Below are 27,351 nucleotides of genomic sequence, written 5' to 3'. Positions count from 1 at the left end.
TCTGTACGCATAAATTACCGGCCAAGCTATGGGCGGGCCAGAGATCATCACTATGACTACCTGCCGTACATCTACCTCCCTAAATCCCGCTCGCTATACTTCAAGATCTTCGAATTGCGGACCCACGAAGCCTCTGAAGCTCTGTCACGGATGCGGTCCTTTTTTAAAAGGCCCTCTTGGGCCAACACCGGTGATGGTGAAACGCCGCATGAATTTTATCGCAGAGCTGATCAAACATATGAAGACATTGTGGCCGCCAGCCGGGAGGCTCGGATTCGGTCTATCAATCTTGATTGTGCCTCTTCCCCGCAAGATAGAAAGGCAAGTAGGAGCCAGTACATGTCTGATAATGATCATCCTGGAGATGTGGCGTTTTCGATCTCACCTGAAAACAACCAAGTCGCAAACCGCCAAGTCAATGAGCCTATTCCCGGAGTTACCAGCCAAAGCGAATCCAGTGAGGACAAAGCCCGTAGAAGCTCCTCAATCAAGGTACCCAGACCAAGTGATATGCGCGTGACCGCCATTTTGTCAACAGAGACTGCGAAGACACCCCGAAATCAAACGCCACCTCAAGGTCCTTGTGCCGTGGACACTCCCGTTCGATCACCAAGCAACACCTGGCAGGATGAATCGCTCGCAAGACATACTCATGAACATGAGCAGGACAGTGAAGATGATTGTTCTCCCCAATTTGATATCAACACCGGCCAGCGCCACGAGGATTCGACAGTCCAAATTCTCGTATCCTCAAACATCGCAAATACAAAGTCGCTTGTCATCAAACGAAAGATGCACCAGCCGTTAAAAGATGTCCGTCTAGCATGGTGCGAACACCAGAATCTACCACAAGAACTTTATCGCTTTGTGCTTTTGACATGGAAAGGCCGAAGACTATTCGATGTTACAACGTGCAAAAGCCTAGGGCGTCATGCAAATACGGATCTTCGAACCTCCACATTCCGCGACGCTCATTTGGATGATTGTGGCGGCATCTATATCCATATGGAAGCCGTCATGGACGATCGAGTCTCCAATGATTCGTTAGCATCACTTAGGCTTTTACCAGGACAGCATCTGAAGGACCCTCCGAATCTTGACGATACGATTGAGTGTCGTTCATTTAAACTTGTCCTCAAGTGTCCTGGTTATGCAAATTACCAAATTTATGCTAGTCCACAGACGCCGATATCTCAGTTGGTAGCAGCCTACCGTGACACACACGCAATTCGTGCAGAGCAGAATGTATATCTCATCTTTGACGGTGATTGCCTAGACCCCCATTCCTGCGCTGCAGACCATGATATGACAGACGATGACTTGGTGGATGTTATCATCAAATAAATCATTTCTATGAAGCAAACATGCGCCTACTTTCCTCACCGTTGTCCATTTACTTTTCGGAGCCTAGGTGCTGTTTAGTAGGTGTTGGGCCCTCGAGGAAGAAGGACCCGGACGTCCCGTAGGTACCTACTGTTACCCGCACACCGAAGCGGGTATTGTAAAGCCTGTACCGTATTACCTATACCTACCTTATACAGGCACTTTTCTTTTGGGTCGTCCTCCATCCTTCCCTGCACCCTTCCCTCACCCCCGCAAAAGAAAAAAAGAAAAAGAAAAAGAAGAGAAAAGAAAAGAAAAAGCGAGAAAGAAAGAACAGACACCGTGTTTAATAATTGGACACAGCAAGAACCATGAAGGTACTGACGGCTAATTTTTTGACGTGTGCCGTGAAGGACTGCAAGACATCACCAGCCTCGTTTCCACTCCACTTCCAGGATGCTGAACTGGAATTGCAAGAGATCGATTTTCAACCCGAGTTTATACGTAATATTGTTCCTAGGATTGATTGGGACGGGTTACAGATTCTAGCAAATGAGGTAGGTACCCAAATCCTTCGCTGACAGAACCAAGGATGTCTAACACTTACTTTCTATAAGCTTGGCTTCCCAAAATTGCCTGAAAGAAAACCCGAGGGAGATGCACTCCAAGATGAGCAGATCTTAAGAGAACTCCACCGACTATTACTAGAGACGCAAGTGGTAGAAGGGAAATTGAGCTGCGGAAACTGTGGTCACGAATATCTAATTAAGGAGGGGATAGCAAATTTTCTTCTTCCTAGCCATCTAGGTCTGAGACGTTCCGTGCCCTGAAAATTTACTCGCAGAAACTGATATCTTCCCACAGTCTAAAACCACAAGCCCGTTTTCACCACCCAAAACCGTGGCCCTCTACAATAGACGGCAGTGTGGTTGCTAGCAGAAAGAGGCAAAGAGGCAAAGAGGCAAAGAGGCAAAGAGGTAGAGAGGCAGAGCGAAAGAAGAATAAAGGAGAAGAGGACGATGAAGAAAGAGCGCAACATTTTTGCCTTTGCCCTCTGAAGCAAGGGACCCTCCTTGTTGGAGGACTGGAAAATGCGAATGCCAATGGTTGCAAAGCCTTCATAAATTTACCACGGGACGTCAAATGTTATTGAAGCTGCACTCATTGCAGCTGCTAAGGTACAAGCCCGAATCCAAACCCTCGCTCGAGCAGGAGCATCCCAGAATGGGTAATCTGACCTCTTGTCAAAGTATTCTAAAAAAAGGGGGGCGAATGAGCAAATGTCCTACGGAATAGTTAAAGAGCACAGGCATAAACATATGCGGGAAAGACTGCATGTGGGCATAACTGGCATGCATTATTAATTGAGAAAGCCTTTACACCCGGTTGAACCACAGAGGCATGGTATCCTATCATCGCTATCCCATTCTCTTTCAAACTTGTAGTCATATGTAAGTTCCTCGTCTGCTTGCTTCTTAGCCTGTTTGTCCAATTGAAGATACTAGGGTTGAACTTACCTCTTTCAATATCCCTAAGAGCATATATAACAATTCGTTTGCTACCATCCACTTTGATGATCTTGGCTGTGCAGTTAGGTGTACAGCTATGGTTGATGAACCTAGCTATACCCCCTCTTTTGGTGGCGTCGATCACCGTGTTTTCATCAATTCGAAATAGATAACTGCTGCCAATTCCACTCTTCAAATATTGCCTTTCTCTCATGTCAGCGACTTGCTGTCGGACTTTCTCTCCGACGTATTCAATGATCATGTCGTTCGCGGTTATGTTTTCCTCGGCATAAAGGCCCCAGTTGTGGATGGCAGACCTAGCAAAACGCACGGGTTTCTTTCTCTTCTTCAATTGATTGAAACGAAGGACGTCACCGTCACCACTTTGTGTGGGGAGAGCCTGTTTTTGAGCGTTGATGTCGGCAATCAAACGACGATTATTTACCCTTGTTGACCGGGATGTTGACTTAGAAATGGTCTTCGCCACTGCAGCCCTTGCCGCCTCAGCAGCAACTGCATGTGGATCGATTTTTGCCTTGGCCTCACGTTCCTCGCGCGCTTTTTGGACCTTGATTCGATGTGGGAGGTACTTTGATTTCTCGGACTCCAGGATTCTCTTCCGACCTTCAGTTCGAGCTGCACCTGTCTCATTGGACACATAGTAGCCATGGATGACCGTTCCCTCATGTACGGGGCCCACATTACCAGGCCCATTGAGTGCTTTGATCTCTTTCTGTCGCCATGCCCACGCCGAGAGACTTCCAACATTGGACTTTGGCTGTTCGATCAGGATATCTCGGAGAAAGCGCAAATCCTCTTCATCCTTGATAAGATTCTGCCAACCGTCAAGGTCCATGAATATTGCTTCATCGTCTTCGACAATTGACCGAGGTTCATCACTTGAAACATTCCACAGAACCCCTGTTTTTGTTCCCTCCCGTCGCTCTGTGCCAACTTCATCAAGGGGACCCAGCAAAACTCGACGCCCATTGAGAAAGATGGGAGAACCGATATCAATATTTTGCAGGTTTGCCAGTGATGGTTCTGCCCTGGTTGTTTCTTTCCGCCAATCTTTGTCTCCATGGGCCGAGAGACTCTGTAGCGTATGAAGATGCTGCCCGACCGCGATACCATCGTCATCAGCAGCCCCGTGAAACCCTGAGATTTCTTCAGTGTGTTGACCTAGCTCGTCGACCATTGAGCTGGGACTAAAGATTTCCTCATCTCCTTTTTGCCTCTTTCGCGCTAGAAGCTCTTCGCTTAGCCTTTTTCTTTTACGCGAGGCAGGAGAAAGTTCACGACTGCCTGACCGTATAGACTTTGTCAGCGATTCTCCCTGGAGTGTCCCATCGTTATCCCCAGACTCTGAATTCCTTGCCTCGGGTGTCGAATCTTTCGCAGTCGAGTCCTCCAAGAACGTTGAGACGTATCCATCGCCACCGTCGGAATCAGATGTTGGTGAACTTATCCGGCTGGGGGGTCGACTTTCTTGTTCGTCAATGTCTTTGATGGATGAATTTCTCTGTTCATCGTCCGAGTCATCATCTTCATGCAACTGTTGCAGCCGGTGATAAAGTGGTCGAACTTCTTTCCTCCGCAAGGGTTGCTTGCGTCTCTCATCTAAGAAAGCGGCACTTGTGGAATCAAGACGGCGGGCCTTCCTGATTCGCGGAAGTGCGAGAACGTTGAGACCAGAGACGTTAAATGGGCTCCCCGCTTTGGATATTTCAGAACGAGAATCAGGTGTTTCAAGTCGGCTATCAAAGTCAATGCGAAACATTGGTCTTCTAATGCCATCTGGTTCTGCGATACCCAGTTTCTTCCTTCTAGCCGCATGTCTAGCTGGGTCAAGATAGTCATACAAGGCCGGCGCAGCAATGCGCGACTTCACATCTTCGAGAAGTTTGTCCTTTAGATCCCGAACAATGATGGCAAGCACTTCTTTGCAAGGGTCGAGGTCAATAGCGCGTTGCTTCTTTTCCTCCTCGAGATCTAAGTCTGCCTCTTTCTTGAGCCTCTCCTTTTCCGTTCTCGCGCGTTTCTCCGCTTGAAATCGTTCAGGGCTGGGGCTCCGCTCGTAGCCGGGATTTCCGTAAGGTTGGTTTTCCATATTCATGATATACGTGAATAATGGTTTCATGTGGCACAATTTGAAACAACGCTCAGTTTCTTCTTCGCCACGTCGAGAGTTCTCAAATATGATGTAATATCCTGTTCTATCGCAGCGGATATCTTTCCAGCTAAATAACTTCAGTCTCTTCTTGAGATGTGGAACGGTTGTACTGAGAACTGGAACGTAACAGTGTGCAATGAAGATGTATGGATCGCGTTTGATCTGATTCAGGATTGGAATATCTTCGACTAATGATGGGACCGCAGGTTTTATGAAGCTCACTTTTGGTCCCTCGGGCACCACCGCCGTTGATCGAATGGATAATCTTCCTGAGGGCCCTTTCGGTGCCATTGGTGGAGGCTCTTGTTTCGCCTGTTGTTCCGGTTTTGTCTCTTCCGCAGTATGCAAATGGCCTTTATGTCCGATCTTTTGTGCATCGACAGCTCTGGAGACAATCTTCTCGGAAACGACACCGTCCCGATCTAGCTCGACCCTGATTCTGCGTGTTCCAATCCGCTGCTCCTTTTTGCATTCGAAATAAGCGCGTTTGGCCGCATTGACTCCAAGAACCGGTCCACCACCTCGAAAAGATCCACTGTCTTTGTACTTTATGGAGCATATCCCGAGAAACCTGCCGGTAATAGGATCTGTTCGATTGTTTATCTCTGAAATTTCCCCAAAGCTCGAGAAAAAAGCATTGATTGATGTGATGGGTGTAAGAGGGTCAAAACCGGTGACAACAATCTGGACAGGAGGCCCAGGGCCTACGCTTGTCAAGGAATCATATGGCCAAGGTTTCAAGGTGTAGGGTGCTGGTCGAAATTTTGCTTTTTGTTTGCAGCCGGCGCCCCGTCTGTAGTTCGGTATAGTAAGTCGAGGATCAGACGGGCAATCATTCAGCTCCGTTAAATTGATGTCCATATAGCGAGGTTTCTTGCGTTTTTCCTTCGAGGATCGTTTGTCGGTGTCAGGATCGTATATCAACTTGTAGCCAGTAATGCTACCAATTGCACAACTTTGCGATTTCGGCGTCGGAGGTGTTTGGAGAGGGGTCGCCTCAAGCTTCTGGTACTCTGCCTTTGATACCACCGACCCTTGTCCAACAGTCCCAGCGGGGACCTTGACATGAGGTGAGCTGTGCTTGTGAGAAGGAGACACGTCGGCTGTGGTGAGCGGTGTGAGTGTGTCGGGATGCGCCTCATGCGAGCTTGTTGTAGCCCTGCTGTGAGTGGAAGATACGACACCCGCGTTTAAAAAACTTGTAGGCTTGCCGGCGGCGTGCTCGGAATGTGTGTTCCCATCGCCTGTGGAAGCGTCTTGAACTGCCTCCGAAGATCCATCATTATGCGTAGCACGAGGGGCTGCCTCCGCAGCACCTAAAAGACCTTGATCGTCTTGAGCGTTGTGGATTTGATATTGTGGTTGAGGTCGAGGTCGGTCCCGGGTTGCTTTAGACCGTTTTTGCTGGAGGACTGACGGTGCAGTTGGAAAAAAATCCGCAAAACCCGCCGAGGAACGCGACATAATGAGATGGCTACACGCCAAAACCAAAACCTCTCCAACTAGTAGACAGCATCCTTGAACACTTTCTACCAGCTAGCGCGTGGAACAACCCCTGGCTTAGGCCGTAGAATTCCGGGGGAACGGTAGATGACGAGTTTATTCGAGCCCGGGAAAGAAAGCAGAATGACCCTCCCCTTTCTTTCTCTTGTTCTCTCCTTTCCCGTTCTTTGGGAGGGACGCGCGGAAGGTTTCTCACTTTGAAAGAAGTGAAAACGGTCAGTGTGAGGTTTGATGTCGCCGGTTTCCTACCAACGCGACGGGCAAGGGATAGGGCGCAAAATAATTCACTGGCACGGGATGGTAAAATAATACGTACCACGCGGTTGACTCGCAGAGAAGCGTGTCTGGGGTAGAAAATGGCTATACAAGAAATGCGCAAAGGGGCGTTGTTTACTTGGGTATGTGGTGGAAGAAATTTTCCCCTAAGTTAGTTACTACCACAAGGGCAGGGCGAAAAGAGTTTCAGTTCACCCGCTGGTCACCACTTTACCGCTCGCTGCCTTCACCCCGAAATCCGTCAGTTATCTTGGTCTCAGTATCTGTCAACCCGACATTGCCCATGAAACCTTGCCAGCCGATTCGTTAGAGAATCATCCACCGCACGTCGACGACTCTCATCCTTTTGGCCACCCTTCGGATTCTTCTGTTTTCCCCCTTGCGGTTCCCGACTCCCGTTACGGGCGTCCCTATCTTATCGGGTGCTGACGTCAGTCAGGCCTTCCCAATGGACTGCAATGTGTCTTGTGTCACATCCAAAAATGCCATCAATCCCCAGATGACCGGAACCATCTTCAGCCGCCGGAGTGCCGGACCAGTGGCCTGGCGGAGCGGGTACCTATCTCTCGAGCATGGCAAGGGACCGGGAAGGACAGATGGGTAGTATACTTGGACAACACTTACTCCGGAGTAAGTATCTACATTCTACACCCATATCATACAGCCCCTGCTTAGTCGGGACTCTACCAGTGCATGGGATAATTTTGATCTTTTTTTTTTTAAAAAAAAAATAAAAATAAATAAAAAAAAAAAAAAAATAAAAATAAAATAAAAATAAAAATTCTTTATGATCTATCCCCCCCCCTCCCCTTTTTTTTTGCTTTCCTTTCCTTTCTTGCCTCCTCTCTCGCTTTGGATTGGGGAAGAGAGAGAATAAACGAGATTACATGGAGTAACCAAAAAGGCAGGGAGCCTATTAATTCCCCGGGCAGTCTTCGAAAGAGAAGGACGAATGGAAAAATAGGTCTAACTGGATTGTGTCAAAAAAAAGTTTATATCGGGACAAGTTCGATTCGAATATTCTACCACTGGACGTGAGGCCAGCAGTGAGAACCGCGGTAGCTTATGCCGACCCTTAAAAATAGTAACAACGCAACGGACGAACGAAGCTAAGAGAGCGGCAAGAAATTCTCCTTCATGCGAAAAACTCACTAGGGTACCAAGCGATGACCTTATCTCCTAGTACGATGTACGCAGTAGTAGGTATTTATGTAGTGCCTGGGTAAGGTTGCTTGATTATGACAGACATCAACTACTATTTTTATAATCCGGCACGCAATTGCCTCGTACAAGCAGCAAAACTTTTGTATTCCTCCGTACGAACAAACAAATCCCCCCTCATAACTTAACCAATATTAATGAAGCTTGGTTGCATACGTCGAATATTATTTGACTTCCCGGATTGCACTATTGTCGGAACACTCCGTACAGGTGTTGTAATTGGCAAAGAGCTTCCTCTAGACTCCATAGAAGAAAAAGGACCAAGGAGGGGGGGGGGGGTTTCCAAAAGACAGATTTTTTTTTTAAAAAAATAAACAAAAATTAGAAGAAATTCAAAGAAAAAGAAAAATAGAAAAGGGGAAAAAAAGGTCATAAATAGCAACCCAGTAACTATGGTCGGAATTAATTGACTAATAGCAACAATAATAGTAATATTCTTCCCTCCCAAGTGGGGATCATTGACCATTAATGGTTAGAGAAGGGACCGCGACTTGTTCCAACTCCCAAGCCATATGGGCGTATGGGTCTTGACCCGAATCACGAGTGAGACATGCCGATAGACTGTGTGAGGCGCAGAAGGGGCGCATTATTGGCTCTTTGCCGGATTGAATAACGATTCATTGCCTCCTGGGACTAATAATACCTCCCGTAGTAGCTTCCTACCTTAAGGCCCAGTGTTTAATAAGGTCTGTGTGTTGTTGTGGGCCGATCTCACAACATAAAACATAGCAGCTCCCCCCTCCCTCCTTCCAACTGATTGTCGATCCTGCTCAACATTCCTCCCCCTCCTTGTTCTCTCTCCTCGTCCCTCCCATCCACCCTCCATCCTCTTTAAGCACCCCCTCCCCCCCTCCTCGCTACCACTGTGTTCCCTCTTGGCCTCCCTCAATCAAGTTCATCCTGGTACGCTCTCCTTGCTCCCTCCTCACCTCTCCCGGCGGGAATTGTTTGTTTACGCTCCAGGCATTTGAACCCCGACTTAGACCGCACGTTTACCTGAAGTCGGTCTCATCTCTCATCGTTCGTCTCTTCATCACGCCATCTGCCTTTCTTTGATTCAAAATGTGGTATGGTTCAAAATAGATATTGAAACTAAGCTCGGGAGACTCACCATCGACAGTGGCATCTTCGGCTACATCAACTACCTGGTCGAGAGAGATCGTAAATATATCATCGATACTTTGCTCAATGGTAGGTGTCCTTCTATTCTGCTGCCATCCTCCGCGATCGTTGCTCTTCTCGACTTGGTGGTCTTCTCAAATTGGAGGTTCTAACCAGAAACAGGCTTGTCCAGACTTGAGTACCGCGGTTATGACTCTGCGGGTCTTGCCGTCGATGGCAACAAGAAAAACGAAGTCTGCGCCTTTAAGGAGGTTGGCAAGGTCGCCAAATTGAAGCAGCTCATTGAGGAGTCTAAGCCTGATCTGACGAAGTCGTTCGAGTCCCATGCTGGTATCTCCCACACTCGCTGGGCCACTCACGGAACGCCTTCCCGCCAAAACTGCCACCCCCACAGGTAAGGGCTCATTTGCCAGTTCCAAGTGCATATGCCGCCTTTCTTGATGCAACATTGGCTACAAATCATAGACTGATACAGTCTGGTGTTTATGTAGGTCTGATCTGAACTGGGAGTTTTCCATCGTTCACAACGGAATCATTACCAACTACAAGGAGCTGAAGGCTTTGCTTGAGACCAAGGGTTTCCGCTTCGAGACGGAAACCGACACCGAATGCATTGCCAAGCTCACAAAATACCTCTTTGACCAGCAGCCAGACATTGAGTTCACGGTCCTGGCCAAGGCTGTTGTGAAGGAGCTTGAGGGTGCCTTCGGTCTCCTGATCAAATCTGTCCATTATCCCCACGAAGTCATCGCCGCTCGCAAAGGATCTCCTCTTGTGATTGGAGTGAGGACATCAAAGAAGATGAAGGTGGACTTCGTGGATGTTGAATATTCGGAAGATGGCCCGCTACCCGCGGAGCAGGCTTCTCAGAATGTCGCCATCAAGAAGTCAGCCACCGGGCTCCTTGCCCCTCCCGACAAATCGCTGCTGCATCGGTCGCAGTCCCGTGCTTTCCTGTCCGACGATGGTGTCCCGCAGCCCGCAGAGTTTTTCCTGTCCTCTGATCCTTCTGCTATTGTCGAACACACCAAGAAGGTGCTCTATCTCGAAGATGACGATATCGCCCATGTGCATGAGGGACAGCTGAACATTCATCGACTGACAAAGGATGATGGCACCTCCAACGTTCGAGCCATCCAGACCATTGAACTCGAACTTCAGGAGATCATGAAGGGTAAATTCGATCACTTCATGCAGAAGGAGATTTTTGAGCAGCCGGAGTCTGTCGTGAACACTATGAGAGGTCGGCTTGACGTTGCCAACAAACAGGTCACGCTTGGTGGTCTCCGACAATACATTTCTACCATTCGCCGCTGCAGAAGAATCATCTTCGTTGCCTGCGGAACCAGTTATCACTCATGCATGGCTGTGCGTGGAGTTTTCGAGGAACTTACCGAAATTCCTATTTCGGTGGAACTTGCCTCTGATTTCTTGGATAGACAAGCTCCTGTTTTCCGTGATGACACCTGCGTCTTTGTTTCCCAGTCCGGTGAAACAGCGGATTCGCTCATGGCTCTCCGGTACTGCCTTGAGCGGGGGGCATTGACCGTTGGTATTGTCAATGTCGTTGGATCTGCCATCTCCCTTCTGACACACTGCGGTGTCCACATTAATGCCGGCCCTGAGATTGGTGTTGCTTCTACCAAGGCTTATACCTCTCAGTTCGTCGCCATGGTTATGTTCGCTCTCTCTCTCAGCGAGGATCGGGCGTCCAAGCAGAAGAGACGGGAGGAGATCATGCAGGGTCTTGCCCTGGTTTCTGAGCAATTCAAGGAGATTCTGAAGCTGAACGAACCAATCAAGCAGATGTGCGCGAACTTCTTCAAGAACCAGAAGAGTCTTCTTCTGCTTGGAAGGGGAAGTCAATTCCCCACAGCCCTCGAAGGTATGCTGCCGGACGATCTGCATGGCCACAATAGGTGACGCTGACAAAATTTTAGGTGCCCTGAAGATCAAGGAGATCTCCTACCTTCACTGCGAGGCTGTTATGTCGGGTGAGTTGAAGCACGGTGTTCTCGCTCTTGTCGATGAAAACCTGCCTATCATCATGATCTTGACAAGGGACAACATCTTTACCAAATCCTTGAACGCTTATCAGCAAGGTCGGTTCCAATCATTGCCCATGTCTATGTTTACCCAGATCGACATATCACTAACGTCCCGGCAGTCATTGCTCGAGGTGGCCGCCCCATCGTCATCTGCAACCACGACGACCCGGAGTTTTCCACTGCCCAGACGGACAAGATTGAAGTACCCAAGACCGTTGATTGCCTGCAAGGTCTGCTGAATGTTATCCCGCTACAGTTGGTTTCGTACTGGCTGGCGGTTCTGGAGGGTCTCAACGTTGACTTCCCTCGCAATCTCGCGAAGTCTGTCACCGTGGAGTAAGCCGACCGTATTGAGGATGCATGTTCCAGCAGGTGGGCTCGCGAACCTATAGGGTAGGGTAGGACCTTGGTGATATTTTTGATTCTTACATGGTTTTTCGTTTAGTTTCCTTATGACCAGAAGAATGCAATAGTTACAGGCCTCCATATATGCGTATGCCTTTTCGTAAGCCCACCGCGCAAAAGCCGGGGAATAGATCGTTTTCGCTACATCGAAGACACAGGGACCCTTAGCCGAGGTCTACTGGGTACTACAGACCACTGCATGCTTACCTCAAAGGGCGTAGCCGCGCGGAAGAAATGGTATTTGTCGAGAGCACGGGAAGCCCGGCGGAATACGGCGTATGTAATCAAGCTTGTCCCCGTCCCTATATTCCCCACCGTGGACTTCGAACACCTCGAAGCGCAGCCAGACTCCGGTAGTGATTTACCCTCGTCTCTCTGTTTTCAGCCCATTCACTCAACATGGCCTCGTTGAAAGGACCCGGAGCTGCCGAAACCTATGACGGTGAGAAGTTTCTGATCCTACTCTGGCGTCCCTCTCGCCCACTCGCTTACCCCTCACCGCTGTGTAGGTTCGGGCCTGAGGATTGCGATCGTTCACGCCCGATGGAACATGGGCATCATTGGACCTCTTCTTGAAGGGGCCAAGAAAAGTCTGCTCGCTGCCGGTGTAACGGACGAGAACATCACGACTCTCACCGTTCCCGGCAGCTACGAACTCCCTTTTGCGGCCCAGCGGTAAGCATTACCCCGCATCGGACTCACCGGCTGGTCTGACAATTCCCTGCGCCTATACAGTCTCTACGCTGCTTCCCAGCTCCAGGCTGCCAAGGGCTCCTCTTCCGCTGGAGGGATCAGTGCCACCGACCTCCTGTCCTCCTCCACCGCGGACCTCAGCAAGTCGTCACCCCAGTCGCCCGCCCCGGTTGCGACCCGCCCCTTTGATGCCATCATCACCATCGGTGTTTTGATCAAAGGCGAGACGATGCATTTTGAATACATCGCAGATGCCGTGTCCCACGGATTAATGCGTGTTCAATTAGAAACCGGGGTCCCCGTTATCTTTGGGGTTCTTACCGTGCTTAACGAAGAGCAGGGTCTGGAACGGGCTGGTCTCGGCACGAAGGGCATGCACAATCATGGAGAGGATTGGGGCAATGCCGCCGTCGAACTCGGGGCCAAAAGGAGAGACTGGGCTGAAGGCCGGATCGTTTAGGAACGATATCCGCTTCCCCCCAAACTACGCAGGGCAGACGGGAGTGCGTGGCTAATGGTTTATGTATTATTGACAAAGTCCATTGTGAAATCGAAATGTTTATTTGCTCCTTTGGCAAAGGGGATTGAACCGACAGAATAGAAAGATGCTAGGGAAGAAACGTAGCAGATGGCAATGGTATCCGTTTGTGCCCGTGTTCAGTTTTTCTCTATTCCTCCATTCGCTCGCTCTCATCTTTCGTCGTCTCATCTCCCTCCTCATCATCCCCCTCCAAGGCTTTTTTGGCTGCTGTCTCAGCTTCTTCGAGGAGCTCCTTCGGTACTTCTTCGTGTCTGCCCTTCGTGGGCCCATCGAGTGAGCTGATCCAGGACATCTCAAGCTCGAACTCCTTGTCCTTGCTGTCTTCATGGGCAACGTAGATGATGCGAGCAGCCTCCTTGACACCTTCAGCCAGGTTCAGACCACCAGAGGCCAGATCTAGTTTTTCAAGCTCCGCTTTGGCCGTCTGCCTTCCCTTCCCGGTGGCAGCGCCATAGTAGCCCTTCGGTAAAGTTAGCAGCTAAATCCGGGGAGATGAATCAGGAGACGTTTACCCAGTAGAGACCACTCGGCTCAACCATATATAGACCCGGCCCACCAGCTTTAGCTCCTTCCACCCGTCCGCCAGACCCTGAAGTCGGCCCACTTCCAACCTGACCGTCGACAGCCAGCTCAGCCTCCGAATCCCAGCCGCCGATGATGGCAGTCACACCAAAGGGTCGTACGCTGGAATAAAGAGTGTACGCCTGGACGTAGCTGCCAAGGCGGTTCGATAGCGCAGAGACGGGAATAGGCCCCTTGTATACATTTCTCCACGAGGAAGCTTCATCTCGAGCCCGAGAAACGAAGTGCCGGCCATCGGGAACAAGGCCTGCAGATACCTAAAGATAGAGCCGTCCACAAAGGTCAGCACAAAAACCCACGTTACGATGCATGGTTCGCCTAGATATCCAATCCAGCTCAGTCTTGTTGGCCCGGGGTTACTTACAACACCGACATGGCGGTCCACCGTTGCGATTCTTTTGTTTGCGCCCGGCTTTAGAAGCTTGCTGGTGACAATCTTTTCTACCGCCAGCACAACGCCATCTTTGCACCTGATACCAATGGCGGTTCCCCCATTTTCGACCGCCTTGACTGCGTATTCAACCTGGGCAAAAGGATTAACAGGTGTCCCCAGCACGTTGGCACAGTTGCATGAGATACCTGAAAGTTGCGACCATCAGGAGAGAAGACTGAATTGGAAAGATCATAGCCTGTGCCGATGGACGTCTGGATCGTTCGGGCGTTAGTCCCATATCTGGCCAAGAGAGTTCAGGATGAGAGGTGAAATCAAACCATGATGAGTAGCGATCAATTCGAAGTAGGCTTTGAGCGGATGATAGGTTCTATATTACTAGTAAGAAAACGAAGGGGCAAAGGTTGTCTGGGAAGAAGCAGGGAGCTCCCGCAGATAAGATACAATTCGTTGGTAGGTAGGTGTATTAGTAGTAGTACGGGCGGGTAGGAACCACCGCTACGTCGGAACCGCTTGGTAGCTGAGCTCGCGTCACGGGGCGTCTGCCTGTTAGGGTCATGTGACCTGGCCGAGGACTCTCCCGGGCCAGCAGCCATTTCTGCTTCCTTGCCGCCTGCTGAGATGCACGTCATCGTTGGATACGTTGCGTTCGTATCTGATATGGCTCTGCGGCTGCGCTTGGATGTGGAGTACACTAACTCTACACTTAGGCCGGTCCCAATAATGACTGACCTTCTCTTTGACTGCCCGAAACGAACATTGCACCTTCGGGCATCTACAGCCCCTCCTTGACCTTTCTCTATTAAACCATCGCCGCCCTTCACCCAAATGCAATGGGCTCTACATTCTATACCCGCATCTCGCTCACTGTTCTGGCTCGACTCACTGCCTATCCCCAGCCAGGTGTATATCTCAAGCCAGACTGACCACCGATCTGCCCCGTCACCACCCTCTATCTAGTATCCCCCAACCAAACAACAACAACAACAACAACATACCGCACTCATACCTTGTTGGACATCCATCCCCGGCCGGCCTCACTTTATCCAGTCCTAGGCATGTCTTTGTATACCTTGTCTGGAAATCAAATATGGGGGAAGTCACCCATGGACCCCACTCCAACAGCCGACAAGGTCGGTTACTCAGCCTGCAACCAGGTAATTACTTCTTCTACCTTCACCAGCCTATTCTTTGTCTTTTGGGTGTCTCACCGGGACGAGGTATCTAGTACGATATTCCAAGATCTGAAGATGACCTGGGCGAGCAAGAAGATCTTGTGGCGCGGTTTGCCAGACAGATGACTATGGCAGCAACCCAAACGCCGTCCGGCGCATCTTCGCAAGCCCCGCTCCCCATCGTCTACAGTATTACACAGCACTATCATCACTCTTCGCATGTAGCTCATGGGGGTACTCCTGATGGCGCCCAGAAGGGGCACGTTCTAATGTCTTCTGACCCGACCAGGTTGGACGGGATACTGATGAGTCATGACGTTGATCCCTCATCCCTTTCATCAATGCAACGTCGGCTCTTTGAACATGCGATGCCAGACCAACGCGCCCGATTGCTTCAAATGTGGCAAATATGCCCCGCAAATTCTTTGAGTATTGCTGAAACCATGGAGGGAGGTCATGCTCGAAACCTGGCAGATCGACCTACTCGTACTGCGCCTAACCAAACAATGCAGCCGTCTCACTTTTACGATGTCGAGATGTGCGATCAGGTTCAGGGTGATAATAATGATGATGGTCACCGATACGCCGAGCCTTATATGGTTTCCGGCTATGACGATATTGACCAGAAAGACTGTGAGCAGAGAGCTCATGCATTCATGTCGTTAACGGTTGAACCTACCACTGGGGCACCATACAAGATCGCAAACGATCCTGTTTATGGTATTGGAGGGTCAGGAGTGGTGTGAGCAACAAGCAGATTGTGCGTATTCGGACCCCAATGCTATAACGATAGGTGCAGTCTGTGACTCGAATCGAGGAGGGACCCAATCCGCATTCGTTATCATCTTCTAGGGATTTGAAATGCCGTGAATTATCAGAAATTTGTTCTTCTAACTACTAAAGTGGTCATGGCGCTATACATTTGTGATTTTCGTCATGTGAGATGGTATACAGAAATGGGTCTATACATAGGTCAAGATCAGATGCCTACAAGCAAGGTATAGTCTTCGCTTGAACATGAGTTTTTGATGGGATTTTTCATTTCCTACTTCAGCAACCTAGACCTCGTCAAAGGACATAAGCTGCTGTCAAGCGTAATGACCAAAAATAAAACCACTGTGTTGTACTACCACACGTGTTGAATGATCGTTCCGATCCTTAACCCTGTACCGAACAACACAGAAGATTGGTTGCAATTCTAAACAACACGTCCTCTCTCTTTTTGTCTCTTTTCTTTCAGTGATCCACCCAAAGCTTCCCTTAACTCAAAAATAATGAAAGATAAAACAATGACTGCAACGACCGAAGAGAAATATCTCTTGAGTAATCTGCTTGAATAAAGAGTGTCACGGTCATGGTGCATGTATCTCAACGGCCCTCGGCTTATCCAATCTGGGAATGGATCAAGGCGATAGATACCCTCCAGGCCGGCTGGGTTGACTAGAGCCATGACAGTGAGTAGATTTTCATCGGGGCGTAGTGATATGAAAAGCAGACCTTTCTAGTCCTCGTCAATGGCCGCCATGGCTTCCGCAAGGGCGTCCGCAGAACGCTTGAATTCATCGACGGCCGCGGCTGCTCGCTTGACCCTAACGGCTTCCGGGGATGCATCGGCCATTGCCTCGGCGAGGGCATCGGCTGAACGACGAACTTCTCCGGTGGCATCGGCTGCTCGCTTAAGCATAGCACAGGGTTGACCGGGAAGATGACACCATTTCTGCAAGGTCCCAGCCTGCACGGTTGTCGCGGCAAGGGTGGCCAAAACGAAAGTAATAAGCTTCATTTTTTCACGGAGTCAAGTGAGAACTCAAGATCAAACAAGGCAAATGAAGGGATTTTTTGGTAGAGAGGATCTGTTCTTGTCCTAAAGCACTGTGTATCGTTCACTGTCAACAGCAGCACGATATAGTCGAGGATCAGGTCCATTATATATGAGTCGGAGGCTGTCAACCGAGAATTTTCGACTCCATTTTGCACCTGGTCGATAATGCACGTATCTTATTCATGTGCATATCGGGGATAGTTGTATGGCGAAGGAAGAATGGGTACATCTCCTTTGTGAATAAGAGATCGATTGACGAAATATCAAGGAAATCAACACTCAATAGAATGCAATAAAGCCGGGCTAGATCTGGTGCATATGCATCTTACCACAAGGGTGGAGCCCGGCTGATCGCGCATCTTCAATAAGCGTTCTATAGACAAAGAAGAAAGCGACCTCCATATGGATCGTTGGTGGATATCGTCAAAGGTGTCGATGAATAAGTACCGTTCTCGAGCCCGTGGAGCGTTGAAAGAAACTCGGCACCCTAATAGGCCATCAATCAAGGAAGTCAATGGGAGCAAGCAGTGTGAATAAAAGCCATTGATTGATATACCAGAGAGGTAAGCGTGGCCGAGGCATCGGGGCGACCGGGTGAACGGAATGTTGGGAAGTGAGAGAGAGGGAGAGAGAGAGAGAGAGAGAGAGAGAGGAGATTCCGACCGATGTAGCGAAAACGTTCATCATGGTTGATGATCAAATCCAAGATAAGATCGGGCCGGGATCATTGATGCGCTGTGATTGAACAATTGGCGATGGATGCCGAGAGGATCCGCCGCCTTTTCCGGTGTCTCGTGCATCGCTCGCTGCTATCCACCCCCGTTTCTTCCCATCCTCGTTTCTTTCTTCCCTGCACTCCCACCCCCGTCTCTCCCCACGGATACTTGTATACCCATCTCCTCTCCCTCACCTGCCGAAAATGTTTTCTTTGAGGACCGCGCAGTCGGCGCAGGTAAGTCAACCTATCAATTCATCGTTCTGCCTGTCCTTTGTCTTGGATCATGCACTACACCACATCCCTCCGTCCGATAATTACCGCCACGAGGTCAATCCCGATGCCCAATCGAATTTTTCCCCCCGTCCCCTTTCGATGTTCTGTTTCCCATGTTATCTAAATCTTTCATATCTTATTTCTTCTATTCCCCTAGTCCCACCCCCTTCTCTTTTCTTGTTTAAATTCCCCTCCATATGGATTTTGCGGTTCGTTTTGGGTGAGGAATTAACCCGGCACTGAAAATTAGTCTTTCCTCCGCCGTGCGGCCGTGACGACTTCGCTTGCTCGCTCTTCTATCCCGGTTCGATGTGCGTTTTACCTGCTGTTCTGCCTGCCGTGATCACGAAGGACTGACTTATCGTCTTGCCAATCCTCAGCTTTTGCTAGTGTCCAGTCGGATATTTTCAAGCCCACCAAGTATGGCGGTAAATACACCGTCACTCTCATTCCAGGTATGTCTGATTTTCCGGCCCTCCTCAACAGTTTGCGCATTGTTTTGCTGACATCTTCGCTTTTGCGCTCACGCAGGTGACGGAATTGGCGCCGAAGTTGCCGAGTCGGTTAAGACAATCTTCAAGGCCGACAATGTGCCCATCGAATGGGAGCAGGTAGATGTCAGTGGTGTGGATACGGGCAACAAACATTCGGAAGAGCTTTTCAAGGAATCGATCGCATCTCTGCGCCGCAACAAGTTGGGTCTCAAGGGAATCCTCCATACTCCAGTTGAGCGCTCGGGTCACCAGTCGTTCAATGTTGCTCTTCGTCAGGAACTCGATATCTTCGCCTCGATCGTTCTTATCAAAAACATCCCGGGTTATCAGACACGTCACGAGAACGTGGATCTTTGCATCATCCGTGAGAACACCGAGGGTGAATATTCGGGTCTCGAGCATCAGTCTGTGCAGGGAGTTGTTGAATCCCTAAAGATCATCACTCGTGCCAAATCCGAACGCATCGCCAAGTTTGCTTTCGGCTTTGCCCTTGCCAACAACCGAAAGAAGGTGACTTGTATCCACAAGGCCAACATCATGAAACTCGCCGATGGCTTGTTCCGCAGCACTTTCCACAAGGTTGCCGAAAACTACCCGACCCTCGAGGTCAACGACATGATCGTTGATAATGCATCCATGCAGGCTGTCTCGCGACCCCAGCAGTTCGACGTGATGGTGATGCCTAACCTCTACGGCGGCATCCTTTCTAACGTCGGTGCTGCTCTTGTTGGCGGTCCGGGTCTGGTTCCCGGTTGCAACATGGGCCGGGATGTGGCCGTGTTTGAACCCGGATGCCGCCATGTCGGCCTTGACATCAAAGGAAAGGACCAGGCCAACCCAAGTGCTATGATTCTCTCCGGATCTATGCTCCTGCGTCATCTCGGCTTGGATGACCACGCCAACAGAATCTCAAAGGCCGTGTACGACGTGATCGGCGAAGGGTAGGTGAACCGCAACTCTACACATCTGTGCCTGTGCTGACACACGGCCCTTCTAGCAAAACGAGGACTCGTGACATGGGCGGACAGGCGACCACGCACGAGTTCACCAGAGCCGTCCTGGATAAAATGGAGACTGCCCTGTAAATAATCGGCTTCCGCGCTCTCACGGCCCGATTCTTTTTGACGATATCGAGAGGTTGTATAAGGCAGCATGATGCTTTGGAGGGTCGTGCTGACTATTCCAAATACACCTCCCTGCTCGGTATCATCTTACACTAGAACAACAATCGGGGGCATCCTGTTACACAATTGCTACTGCCATAGACAACTATGAGGGAGGGGGGTAAGGATGTGTGTACAATTACATAGTAACGTTGGGAATTAGAACTCTATCCTTGTCTAATTATTGTTCGACTTGAGTAGCTTTATCTCGAGTTGCGGTCATGGCAAGCCGTCCTTGGGGGAATTGAAGATACTAGGCTCTGTTCAAGTCGGGGGGGGGGCGGTGTCTCAATCGATTCTGCGGGCACTTCCAGCCAGTCCATTCCTCCTAGAAGTAGAAAGTATCCAAGTGTCTCTCGTGCCCCTGATGTACCGACCTGTTAGGTCATGAGAATACAAGGCAAATAGGCGCGGGAAAACTAACTAGAGTTAAGACTGCTGAGACCCGTCCACTTAGTGCAGGTCGTTCGTTCATAACACCTTCGCAGACTGGATCGATCGGTGGTTTGTTGCTAGTCGCACTAGAGCTGAAATCCCTCGATGCAGAAGCTTTAATACTCTGGTTCAACTTAAGGTGTTGTTTTCCCGCGAAAGAGGTCCAATGAAAGGATGGTAGATATTTGGTGAGCAAAGTCAACCAATCGATCAAGGTATACTCAGAACGCGGGCCGCCGTTTCCTGCCCGTGTATTTGGAATTTGATTTCACGATCTTGCCTTTCTTTGTCATCTGCTCCTTCTTCCGCATGATCCAAGCCCTGTCCCCTTTCTTGGAGGTGGAAGCCCTGCCGTTCTCCATGGCCCTTTTCCTGGCATCCAGAACATTGACGTCGTCCATGTCATGCACAACACCTGTGATGTCGCCCTGCAAGCCGCCTCCGCCAACTGTCAAAACAAGATACAATTTACTGTTCTTGGTCCCAGGGTCATCTTCCAGGATTCCGGCCCCAAAGCCGGCTCTGATAGCAGCGCCACTTATCATGCTTCGCTGCGCATCATTTTTCGGGTAGAACTGACAGACAGCACGTCCTCCACGCCGAAGACTGGCATACAGACCTTCGAAAAACCGACGTAGTCGTCCCTCGGGGCTGACGTCGCTTGTTTCTGCATTACAGAGCCATTGGATGGCACTGATACTAATGGCTGCGTCAAATGAACCAGGTCGGAACGGGACCCCTTGGCCGATATCGGCAAGGAAGAGATCGCCCTCGACGCCTCGCTGGAGAGCGACATCCAGCATGCTGGGCGAGATGTCCATCCCAACCCAGGTATGCGGCCCACCGTGCTCGGTAGGCACTTGGGAAAGGATCTCACCAGAAAGTCCGGAGCCACAGCCAAGGTCCAGGATGAGTGATGGGGATTTGAGATCGAGGAGTTCCAGCGCCCGATTCGTCATATCAGCCTGGATGTTACGGATGCGCGAGGAGGTAGTGTATTTTCGTGATTCATTATCATCATAGAAGAGGTCCGGAGGCCTTCGCGGGGCAAGTGGTTAGAGACGGCGGAGAAGTAAAGAAAAATCAAAGGTCGATCAAGACATCGAACTGGGAGTGACACTTACAGGACATCTTCGGGGCGCGACATGATGAAGCCGGAGCCAGTAATATGAGGTCTTTCTGGGCAAGAATCGAGAGGCAAAAATTTGGCTTCTCTTGAACGGCCGAAGATTCGGCACGCGGTTGCTGCCTCAGGCCGCAAGGTAAATGCCACCCTCCTCCGCCGCCGGTGCAGTCTGGCCATCTTCCGTCCACCATCCGCCTCTCCACACGGTGTTTATCATGGCTCTTGAGTGATCGAGGGCTTCCCCCCATCCCGTTTTCTGGTCGGATTTCACGCGCGCTCGCCTCTTTACCTCCCCGCGGGGTTTCTGTTTCTTTCCCCCCGCAACTTTCGACTTCTGCAACTTTGGCCCCGTCCGTTACACTGTCCTCGGCAGTATGTGGGTACTGCCGTTGCTTGGATACCTGGGGGTTATCGTGGGATTCTCTTTTCTGACGCTTGCGATAGGTAAGGCGCTCAGGTCATGAAACTCCTCCAGACCTGGCCTTTTTCTCGGTCACAATGACTCACCGGCACGGATGCTGACGCTTTCTTTCAGCCTCGGGACTCTACTACCTGTCCGAACTCGTAGAGGAACACACCGTCCTCGCCCGCCGACTATTGACTCGGTTGATTTACGGCGTCGTTCTCATCCAAATCCTTCTGTCTGTTGTCGATCGATTCCCGCTCTCCTTGTCTCTCCTCAGCATCGGATCACACCTGGTCTACGCCAGCAACTTACGACGGTTCCCTATTGTCAAACTATCGGACCCCCTCTTTGTTCTGTCATGTGTCCTTGTCGGACTAAACCACTGGCTCTGGTTTCGCCATTTTTCCAGACCGCTACCCACGTCACGCGCCGGAACGAACTGGCGCAACCCTTATCAGGTCGATGTGGATGACATGCCGACCTTCACCGAGGTTGCGTCTTACTTTGGGCTCTGTGTCTGGCTGGTGCCTTTTTCACTTTTTGTTAGTCTCAGCGCGGGTGACAACATCCTGCCTAGTATGGGTTCCGAGTATGCTACGGGCGAGCATGTCTCGACTGCTGGCTTCGCTAATAATGCGCTCTCATCGGAGGGGAAGAGCAAGAATAAGGGTATGGCAAAGGCTTTGGTGGACGGAACTCGAGATTGGGTCAGGGAGAACGGTGAACTAATGGGTTTCTGGAAAGGAGATCACTCTAAAAGATTCTAAATTGCTTGTGCACCAGGTAAGACCGATGGAACACTGCCGTGCCCTCGCTCTCTTCTCTAGTTCGAATCAGCTACCGTTGTTATTTAATTATCATTGTGACTCTATCTTTTCCATTTTATAAATGAATCATAAAAAACGGGGAGGGGAGAGCTATATATATGACCGCAACCCTAGGAGCATCTGTCCTTATGAACCTCCCAATGTTTGTTGACACACAAGGACGGACAATTGCCTTTGATAGAGGCTCCGGTCTAGTCGTCTACATGCTAAGAAATATTGGTTTACTGAAAGAGGGTCCCTGTTGGAGGCATCGAAGTAACATTAAGCCAGGGTATGGGTATATTCATTTTTCAACATTATTTATGAACTGTGGGGGAAAAGGCCAGCGCACGCATCTGTACAAATCATGGCAATAATTACTGGGAGAAGAAGATCCATTAACTTACATCGAATACAATGGGGCAGAAAAAAAAAAAAAAAAAGACACATGAAACAAGGCGCATAAAGTATCGACAGATTACCAGTACTATCACTAGGAAGCCAATCGATAACGAGTGTGGCCAGACTTTGGGTGTTCGTCATCTCATTTGCGTTCAAATCATTATCGATCTTAATCAGCCACAATAACCACAATGAAAGTGATCGAAAGAAGAGGAGGAGGCAGTATAGGAGGACGATACTGGAGCTTTGGAAAGAGAAGAAAAGAAAGAGGACTGCTGTAGAAACTTTCTGTACGGAAACCAGTACGGAATGGCTACTGAGTTGTGGTTGGGTTGCGAATTAAGTAGGCTGCATTCACCGTCAGCCGAGAAAAGGTATTAGAAGGCTAGCCACACAACAACTAACCTCAGTCATTGTGATAAATTGAGGGAGAGTTGGCTTGATTGCCAAGTTCCATAAAAAGCATTGAGCTTTCTCTTCGTTTCGCCTTAGCGGACCGAGAAGACTCGTTGGCTGGTGTTAACATAGAAGGGGAATACATTTCATCCTCATTCGCAGGGTCCGGTTTGTGATTGGAGTGCTCGTAGGTTGGCTGGGTGGGAATGAAACCAGCGTCGTGAGGCGTGTTGAACCCATCGACAGACTCTTCTTGTGCACGGACAGTAGGCGTTGGGATGTCCGAGAACATTTGTCGGCGCGGCGAACGAATGTCTCCCGGGGAGATAAAATGACTGGCGTTCAGTTCCGCTGCGTTCGAGTCGGAGCCTGGGGGTTCCTCAAAGATGTCTTCGAAGTCCGTGAGGAACGTTGAAAAGACAGGCGCCGGAATGTTGAGTGTCGGCGCGAAAACGATGCCGACGTTCCTGACGGTCATCTTGTTGACATCCGAATTGTTGACAATATTCATCAAAAACTGGACCAGGGCCCGTAACAGGGCCAGGTTTGGTTTCGGAAGCCTGTGAACCAGCGAGTTAAATGCAACGATTTTTTTCTGCTTTTCGTCAAGTTCTACCGTAGCTGACGTTAGTACAGGAGCTTCACAGGAAGAGGGTAGGATATATATAGCCCTACCAAGCACTCGAAGGAATTCGAGATGAAGTTCGCGAGTGAGAACCGTTGTAGGAAGCTCCCGCAAGTATTGTTTAAAAAGCGATGCAACAGCATGGACGTCGTAGTACTGATCACCGGCCAAGAAATCAACATCGCCTTCAGTGTTGAACCGTTCCTTGAGGGCTTTGACAACGACATTCGAGCCACTTAGCCGAAAGATTCCCTCTTCTGATGCCGCGTCCTTGGCCTTGAGATACTCTATGCAACGATAGACGACAGCGGGCAGATCGACAGCTGTGCCTTGCGGCGCACAGAACTGGACGGCTTCTGCCAGAGGAATTCCAAATACCGGTCTCACAAAATCTTTTCTGTCGCCCAACGTATTCCCATGGTGCTGTAATGTTGGGAGATCATGGCTGGCGTGCAGCTGTGAGGCGAGATCAATTGAGGATCTGGTACGGAAGCTCCAGATGCTTCTCTTTTTCTCTTTAGCGCTATTGGCTGCCTTGTTCCCCCAGGCACCAGCATCCTGAATCACCGCACCATTGGTGGGCCCCGAGATGAACCTCGATGAGAGTTGGTTGATGTCTGGCGAAGGATTCACCATCTGACTTGCATCTCCAGATTCCAGAGAGGCCCCGAGGACGAGCGAAGGAGATGCAGGACCCGGTTCAGAAGCTGGTCCAAAGACGGGAGGCTCGGCAGGAACAGCGTCGTCGTAGCTAAACCCCTGAACCGTATCGGGGCTTTCTGCGCCCGCAGCATCCAGTCCCCGGCTCCCTTTCTTGCTTCCACCAGACACCGTGTTAGACTTGGTAGTGATGCCGTTGACTGGCGGCCTGCTTGTGATGGGTGTTTGCCCCTTTGCCGACCCATGATTAGAACCTTCGGTCTCCGACTGGCCCTCGACGTACTCCAGGAGTGCCTCGACCCAAGCGTCTCTTTCTTCGTCGCTCTCGGCGCACAAAACATGTCTGACCAGCGCTGAAGAGTCCTTCTTTTTGGGCTCCAAGACAAGGAAGGCATGGCGATACTGATTATCAACGTCTTCCTCCGCTCGGGAAGGGGACCCGTTTTGTCCGTGTGCGCTCTGTGATTGTTTTCCGATCTGGGCGTTGTAGATTTTGATCGTACCGAGGTGGGGACCACCTGGGGATTCGAAATACTTAAGCTCAGGGCCATGCAGAACAAAATACCGCGCCTTCCAGCCGCCAAAGTTTTTGCCTCGTTTGGTTAAATAACCTTCTTTTCGGGGCTTCCCATCCGGGCCACGTAGCAGCTCGGAACCGGCCTGTTGCTTGCCTTTTAACAGGCTAGTTTCATCATCCCGGGGCTCAATGGCGTCGGTTGTGAGAAACTGACACAGGGTCAACGCTGCATTCTCGTCCATCGGCGTATTGAGAAGAGCCTCGAAGTAGGAATTCAAAGCAGCACGCCTCGAATCCACCTTGGCGGGGGAATGCCCGTTGAATATGGAGCGATCCGGCAGCTTCGCCCCAAAGGCCGAGAGCTGCCTTACTTGTTGATCGAGCTGCGGGAGGGCTGCAATGACCTTTTCTACTCGCCAGAGTTCCGCATTATCCGAACGCGAGAAGACGCCTAGGGTAAAGACAGGTTCCTCTTCCGAGGGTCTAGACATGTTGTAGCTGTTCCTAGAGGGCCGCAGCCGCGATGACGATACTCTCACCTGAACCAAAGGGAGGGCATTGGGGGACAGGAGAAGGTTCGGATACTCTTCTGATATCAGGCCTTGATAGATCTCTTGGTTTTTAAAGGCTGGCGACCGAGGACTATCAATTCGAACTGCAGAATCGATTGAGGGTACGACACGGTTCCCAGAGTCAGAAGGAAGCGAAGCGGGGCCCGGCGAGGTGAAAGGGTTCTGGTATTGTCCAGCTCGGGGGGACAGAGCTAGACCAGAGAGATTGCCCCCGGAAGACATGGGCATGGTGGCCAAAGAGCCGGACATCTCCCTGGGCATCCGTGGTAAGGGTGAGCCGAGGGGACGGTCCTCCGGCCTGGGGCTGATCGGCAAGCCCGGGCTTTTGGAAGCCATCATGACCGCATGAGAGCCTAGAGGTGACACATGACCAATGTGAGGATTCGCCGCATGCTCTTCCAAACGTGATGCAATTTGCGGTAAGTCTTGTCGGGGACCAGGTGCATTACCAGCTGTTTTTCCTAGTTCTTTCCCTGCTGGGAATTCGAACGTACTTCGTTCATTTTGCACGGCTGCTTCGCGCTCGCGATCATCATCATCCCTCGTTTTCCTTCGCCCGCGCTCCATGGGCAGTTCGTCAACGGACAGTATATCCTCATATTCAGACTCGGAGTCAGAAACATCCGCACGATCCGCCAAACGGTGTTCTGATAGGCCGAGGTTCAATGGCGCCGGAGGCGCCTTTCGGACCGGGTGAGGGAGTCTCTGCGGTTTTCCTCTGCTTGGTACTGAGTCCTTAATGGTAGGACTGGGGCTTTCCAGGCTTGGACTCGCTGTTGACAACTCTTGTCGCGAAAACACTAGCGATTGGGGTGTCTGTGACTCGTCTGGCGGACCGATCTCTCTGGGGGAACGATTGGTCGATGGACCTTCGTTCAGATTCGCCGAGCTGCGAGAGCCAGCAAAATCGAGGGGAGGCTGGCCCTCCTTCGCTTGGGCATGGCTTAGATCCGTGGAAGGGATTTTGGAGCCCGAAACGGTTCCTCTAGCCGAGGCATCGTGATCCACTGTCTGTGACTGCCTGGAACCTCCCTGAATAGAAGAATCTTCTCTACCTCTGGTGGACTTGTCGTGTTTCGTTTGAGCCTCCACCAATGGTACCGGAGGTGCTGAGTTCTGCAGGTCCTTCACCTTTTTCTTGTAGCGCTCCTTGTCTTTCAACGCGCGGTCCAGGTCTTTGTTGAGCCCGAGAATGAGGGTACGCTGCTTGTCGACCAGTCTCCAGAGCTGAGCATTTTGAGACGCCGCATGATGTTTTTCTTTCAGAAGATGCTTGATTACCGCGTCGGCCGACCCGGCAGTAGCTATTAGATTCCCAATGTCCGTTTGGCTCAATGCGCTTACATCGAACGACGACTTGTGGGATTGGGAAGCGGACGAGAGAGACGATATCGCAGAATCAATCGAAGAAGTCCGAGGCATTATGCGCTGCCCCGGTCGCTCGCCCGGCGTCGATCGTTGAGAATTAAGGGGTGAGATCGGGGAAGACGTGGCTGACTGGGCCGAATCCGGGGTGCGTGAGGCTAGGCGCGCCTTATTCTCGTCCGTCCGGCCGTTCATATCTCTATCATGCTGGTTAGGTCCACGCAACGGTCCCTTGGATGCGGTAGAGGAGATTTGGCGAGTACCAGATGGGATGGCCGAGAATACGGCATGAGATGTTTGGCTGAGAAGGGTCGGCTGTCGAACGCAAAGATAGGGAGATGGTATGCAGCCTGGGCCACAGCGCGCTCTGCGAGAGGCTGACCTCAGAGGGGAAACCGAGGGTGAATCTTCGTATCCAAGAAGGGGGGAGGGGGAAGGGAAGAAGGATGGAAGCGAGTCGACGGGCACAGCCCCCGAATCTGCAATCCAAGGCAAAGGCGCCGTTGAAGAATGAAGAAAGGAGAAGTACTTCAACGAGGCGGAGTTGGGATGAAGATAAGATGAGACATGGTCTGTTCAGGAGCCAAAGCTCCATCATAATAATAATAAT

At 50.5% G+C, this 27,351-nt stretch overlaps 12 protein-coding genes across 12 annotated transcripts; 6 read left to right on the top strand and 6 right to left on the bottom strand.

Annotated features, from left to right (window-relative positions):
- Window positions 1-67: 67 nt before the first annotated feature.
- On the top strand, window positions 68-1,378 carry P170DRAFT_511661 (uncharacterized protein). The gene has a single exon (XM_024854911.1). The coding sequence runs from the start codon at window positions 151-153 to the stop codon at window positions 1,342-1,344; it is 1,194 nt and encodes a 397-aa protein (XP_024702304.1). The 5' UTR covers window positions 68-150; the 3' UTR covers window positions 1,345-1,378.
- A 1,186-nt stretch (window positions 1,379-2,564) lies between these two features.
- Window positions 2,565-6,866, bottom strand: set1 (histone methyltransferase SET1). The gene is made up of 2 exons (XM_024842896.1): window positions 2,841-6,866; window positions 2,565-2,787 (listed from the first exon to the last, which is right to left on the bottom strand). Exons 1-2 carry the CDS (start codon window positions 6,466-6,468, stop codon window positions 2,684-2,686), a joined length of 3,732 nt encoding a protein of 1,243 aa, XP_024702303.1. The 5' UTR covers window positions 6,469-6,866; the 3' UTR covers window positions 2,565-2,683.
- Window positions 6,867-8,987: 2,121 nt separating this feature from the next.
- Window positions 8,988-11,655, top strand: gfa1 (glutamine--fructose-6-phosphate transaminase (isomerizing) GFA1). The gene is made up of 6 exons (XM_024849667.1): window positions 8,988-9,071; window positions 9,125-9,195; window positions 9,289-9,520; window positions 9,618-11,011; window positions 11,067-11,228; window positions 11,294-11,655. Exons 1-6 carry the CDS (start codon window positions 9,067-9,069, stop codon window positions 11,512-11,514), a joined length of 2,085 nt encoding a protein of 694 aa, XP_024702302.1. The 5' UTR covers window positions 8,988-9,066; the 3' UTR covers window positions 11,515-11,655.
- A 180-nt stretch (window positions 11,656-11,835) lies between these two features.
- On the top strand, window positions 11,836-12,782 carry P170DRAFT_230661 (lumazine synthase RIB4). The gene is made up of 2 exons (XM_024842895.1): window positions 11,836-12,254; window positions 12,315-12,782. Exons 1-2 carry the CDS (start codon window positions 12,130-12,132, stop codon window positions 12,730-12,732), a joined length of 543 nt encoding a protein of 180 aa, XP_024702301.1. The 5' UTR covers window positions 11,836-12,129; the 3' UTR covers window positions 12,733-12,782.
- Window positions 12,783-12,795: 13 nt separating this feature from the next.
- P170DRAFT_438709 (proteasome core particle subunit alpha 7) lies at window positions 12,796-14,156 on the bottom strand. Its single transcript, XM_024849666.1, has 5 exons — window positions 14,107-14,156; window positions 13,975-14,040; window positions 13,760-13,918; window positions 13,326-13,652; window positions 12,796-13,273 (listed from the first exon to the last, which is right to left on the bottom strand). Exons 1-5 carry the CDS (start codon window positions 14,107-14,109, stop codon window positions 12,941-12,943), a joined length of 888 nt encoding a protein of 295 aa, XP_024702300.1. The 5' UTR covers window positions 14,110-14,156; the 3' UTR covers window positions 12,796-12,940.
- Window positions 14,157-14,402: 246 nt separating this feature from the next.
- Window positions 14,403-16,073, top strand: P170DRAFT_438707 (uncharacterized protein). Its single transcript, XM_024849665.1, has 2 exons — window positions 14,403-14,943; window positions 15,015-16,073. Exons 1-2 carry the CDS (start codon window positions 14,893-14,895, stop codon window positions 15,705-15,707), a joined length of 744 nt encoding a protein of 247 aa, XP_024702299.1. The 5' UTR covers window positions 14,403-14,892; the 3' UTR covers window positions 15,708-16,073.
- A 389-nt stretch (window positions 16,074-16,462) lies between these two features.
- Window positions 16,463-16,887, bottom strand: P170DRAFT_477849 (mating alpha-pheromone PpgA; the record flags this gene model as incomplete). Its single annotated transcript, XM_024853509.1, has 2 exons — window positions 16,463-16,738; window positions 16,849-16,887. 2 exons carry the CDS (start codon window positions 16,885-16,887, stop codon window positions 16,463-16,465), a joined length of 315 nt encoding a protein of 104 aa, XP_024702298.1.
- Window positions 16,888-17,702: 815 nt separating this feature from the next.
- Window positions 17,703-19,717, top strand: P170DRAFT_412451 (isocitrate dehydrogenase (NAD(+)) IDH1; the record flags this gene model as incomplete). The annotated part of the gene is made up of 5 exons (XM_024846932.1): window positions 17,703-17,735; window positions 18,025-18,085; window positions 18,155-18,229; window positions 18,306-19,209; window positions 19,266-19,717. 5 exons carry the CDS (start codon window positions 17,703-17,705, stop codon window positions 19,351-19,353), a joined length of 1,161 nt encoding a protein of 386 aa, XP_024702297.1. The 3' UTR covers window positions 19,354-19,717.
- A 370-nt stretch (window positions 19,718-20,087) lies between these two features.
- Window positions 20,088-21,013, bottom strand: P170DRAFT_457399 (18S rRNA methyltransferase BUD23; the record flags this gene model as incomplete). Its single annotated transcript, XM_024851716.1, has 2 exons — window positions 20,088-20,904; window positions 20,991-21,013. 2 exons carry the CDS (start codon window positions 21,011-21,013, stop codon window positions 20,088-20,090), a joined length of 840 nt encoding a protein of 279 aa, XP_024702296.1.
- Window positions 21,014-21,216: 203 nt separating this feature from the next.
- Window positions 21,217-22,340, top strand: P170DRAFT_438704 (uncharacterized protein). The gene is made up of 2 exons (XM_024849664.1): window positions 21,217-21,436; window positions 21,528-22,340. The coding sequence occupies exons 1-2, from the start codon at window positions 21,367-21,369 to the stop codon at window positions 22,163-22,165; spliced, it is 708 nt and encodes a 235-aa protein (XP_024702295.1). The 5' UTR covers window positions 21,217-21,366; the 3' UTR covers window positions 22,166-22,340.
- Window positions 22,341-22,490: 150 nt separating this feature from the next.
- On the bottom strand, window positions 22,491-22,879 carry P170DRAFT_230268 (uncharacterized protein). The gene has a single exon (XM_024842893.1). It carries the CDS (start codon window positions 22,745-22,747, stop codon window positions 22,526-22,528), a length of 222 nt encoding a protein of 73 aa, XP_024702294.1. The 5' UTR covers window positions 22,748-22,879; the 3' UTR covers window positions 22,491-22,525.
- Window positions 22,880-22,912: 33 nt separating this feature from the next.
- P170DRAFT_388072 (GTPase-activating protein BEM3) lies at window positions 22,913-27,300 on the bottom strand. The gene is made up of 3 exons (XM_024845828.1): window positions 27,005-27,300; window positions 23,678-26,940; window positions 22,913-23,614 (listed from the first exon to the last, which is right to left on the bottom strand). The coding sequence occupies exons 2-3, from the start codon at window positions 26,934-26,936 to the stop codon at window positions 23,013-23,015; spliced, it is 3,861 nt and encodes a 1,286-aa protein (XP_024702293.1). The 5' UTR covers window positions 26,937-26,940; window positions 27,005-27,300; the 3' UTR covers window positions 22,913-23,012.
- Window positions 27,301-27,351: the final 51 nt, after the last annotated feature.

This window comes from Aspergillus steynii (assembly GCF_002849105.1).
Source record: "Aspergillus steynii IBT 23096 chromosome Unknown P170scaffold_6, whole genome shotgun sequence".
NCBI classification, from domain to species: domain Eukaryota; kingdom Fungi; phylum Ascomycota; class Eurotiomycetes; order Eurotiales; family Aspergillaceae; genus Aspergillus; species Aspergillus steynii.
This window is presented reverse-complemented; position numbering and strand designations above follow the sequence as displayed.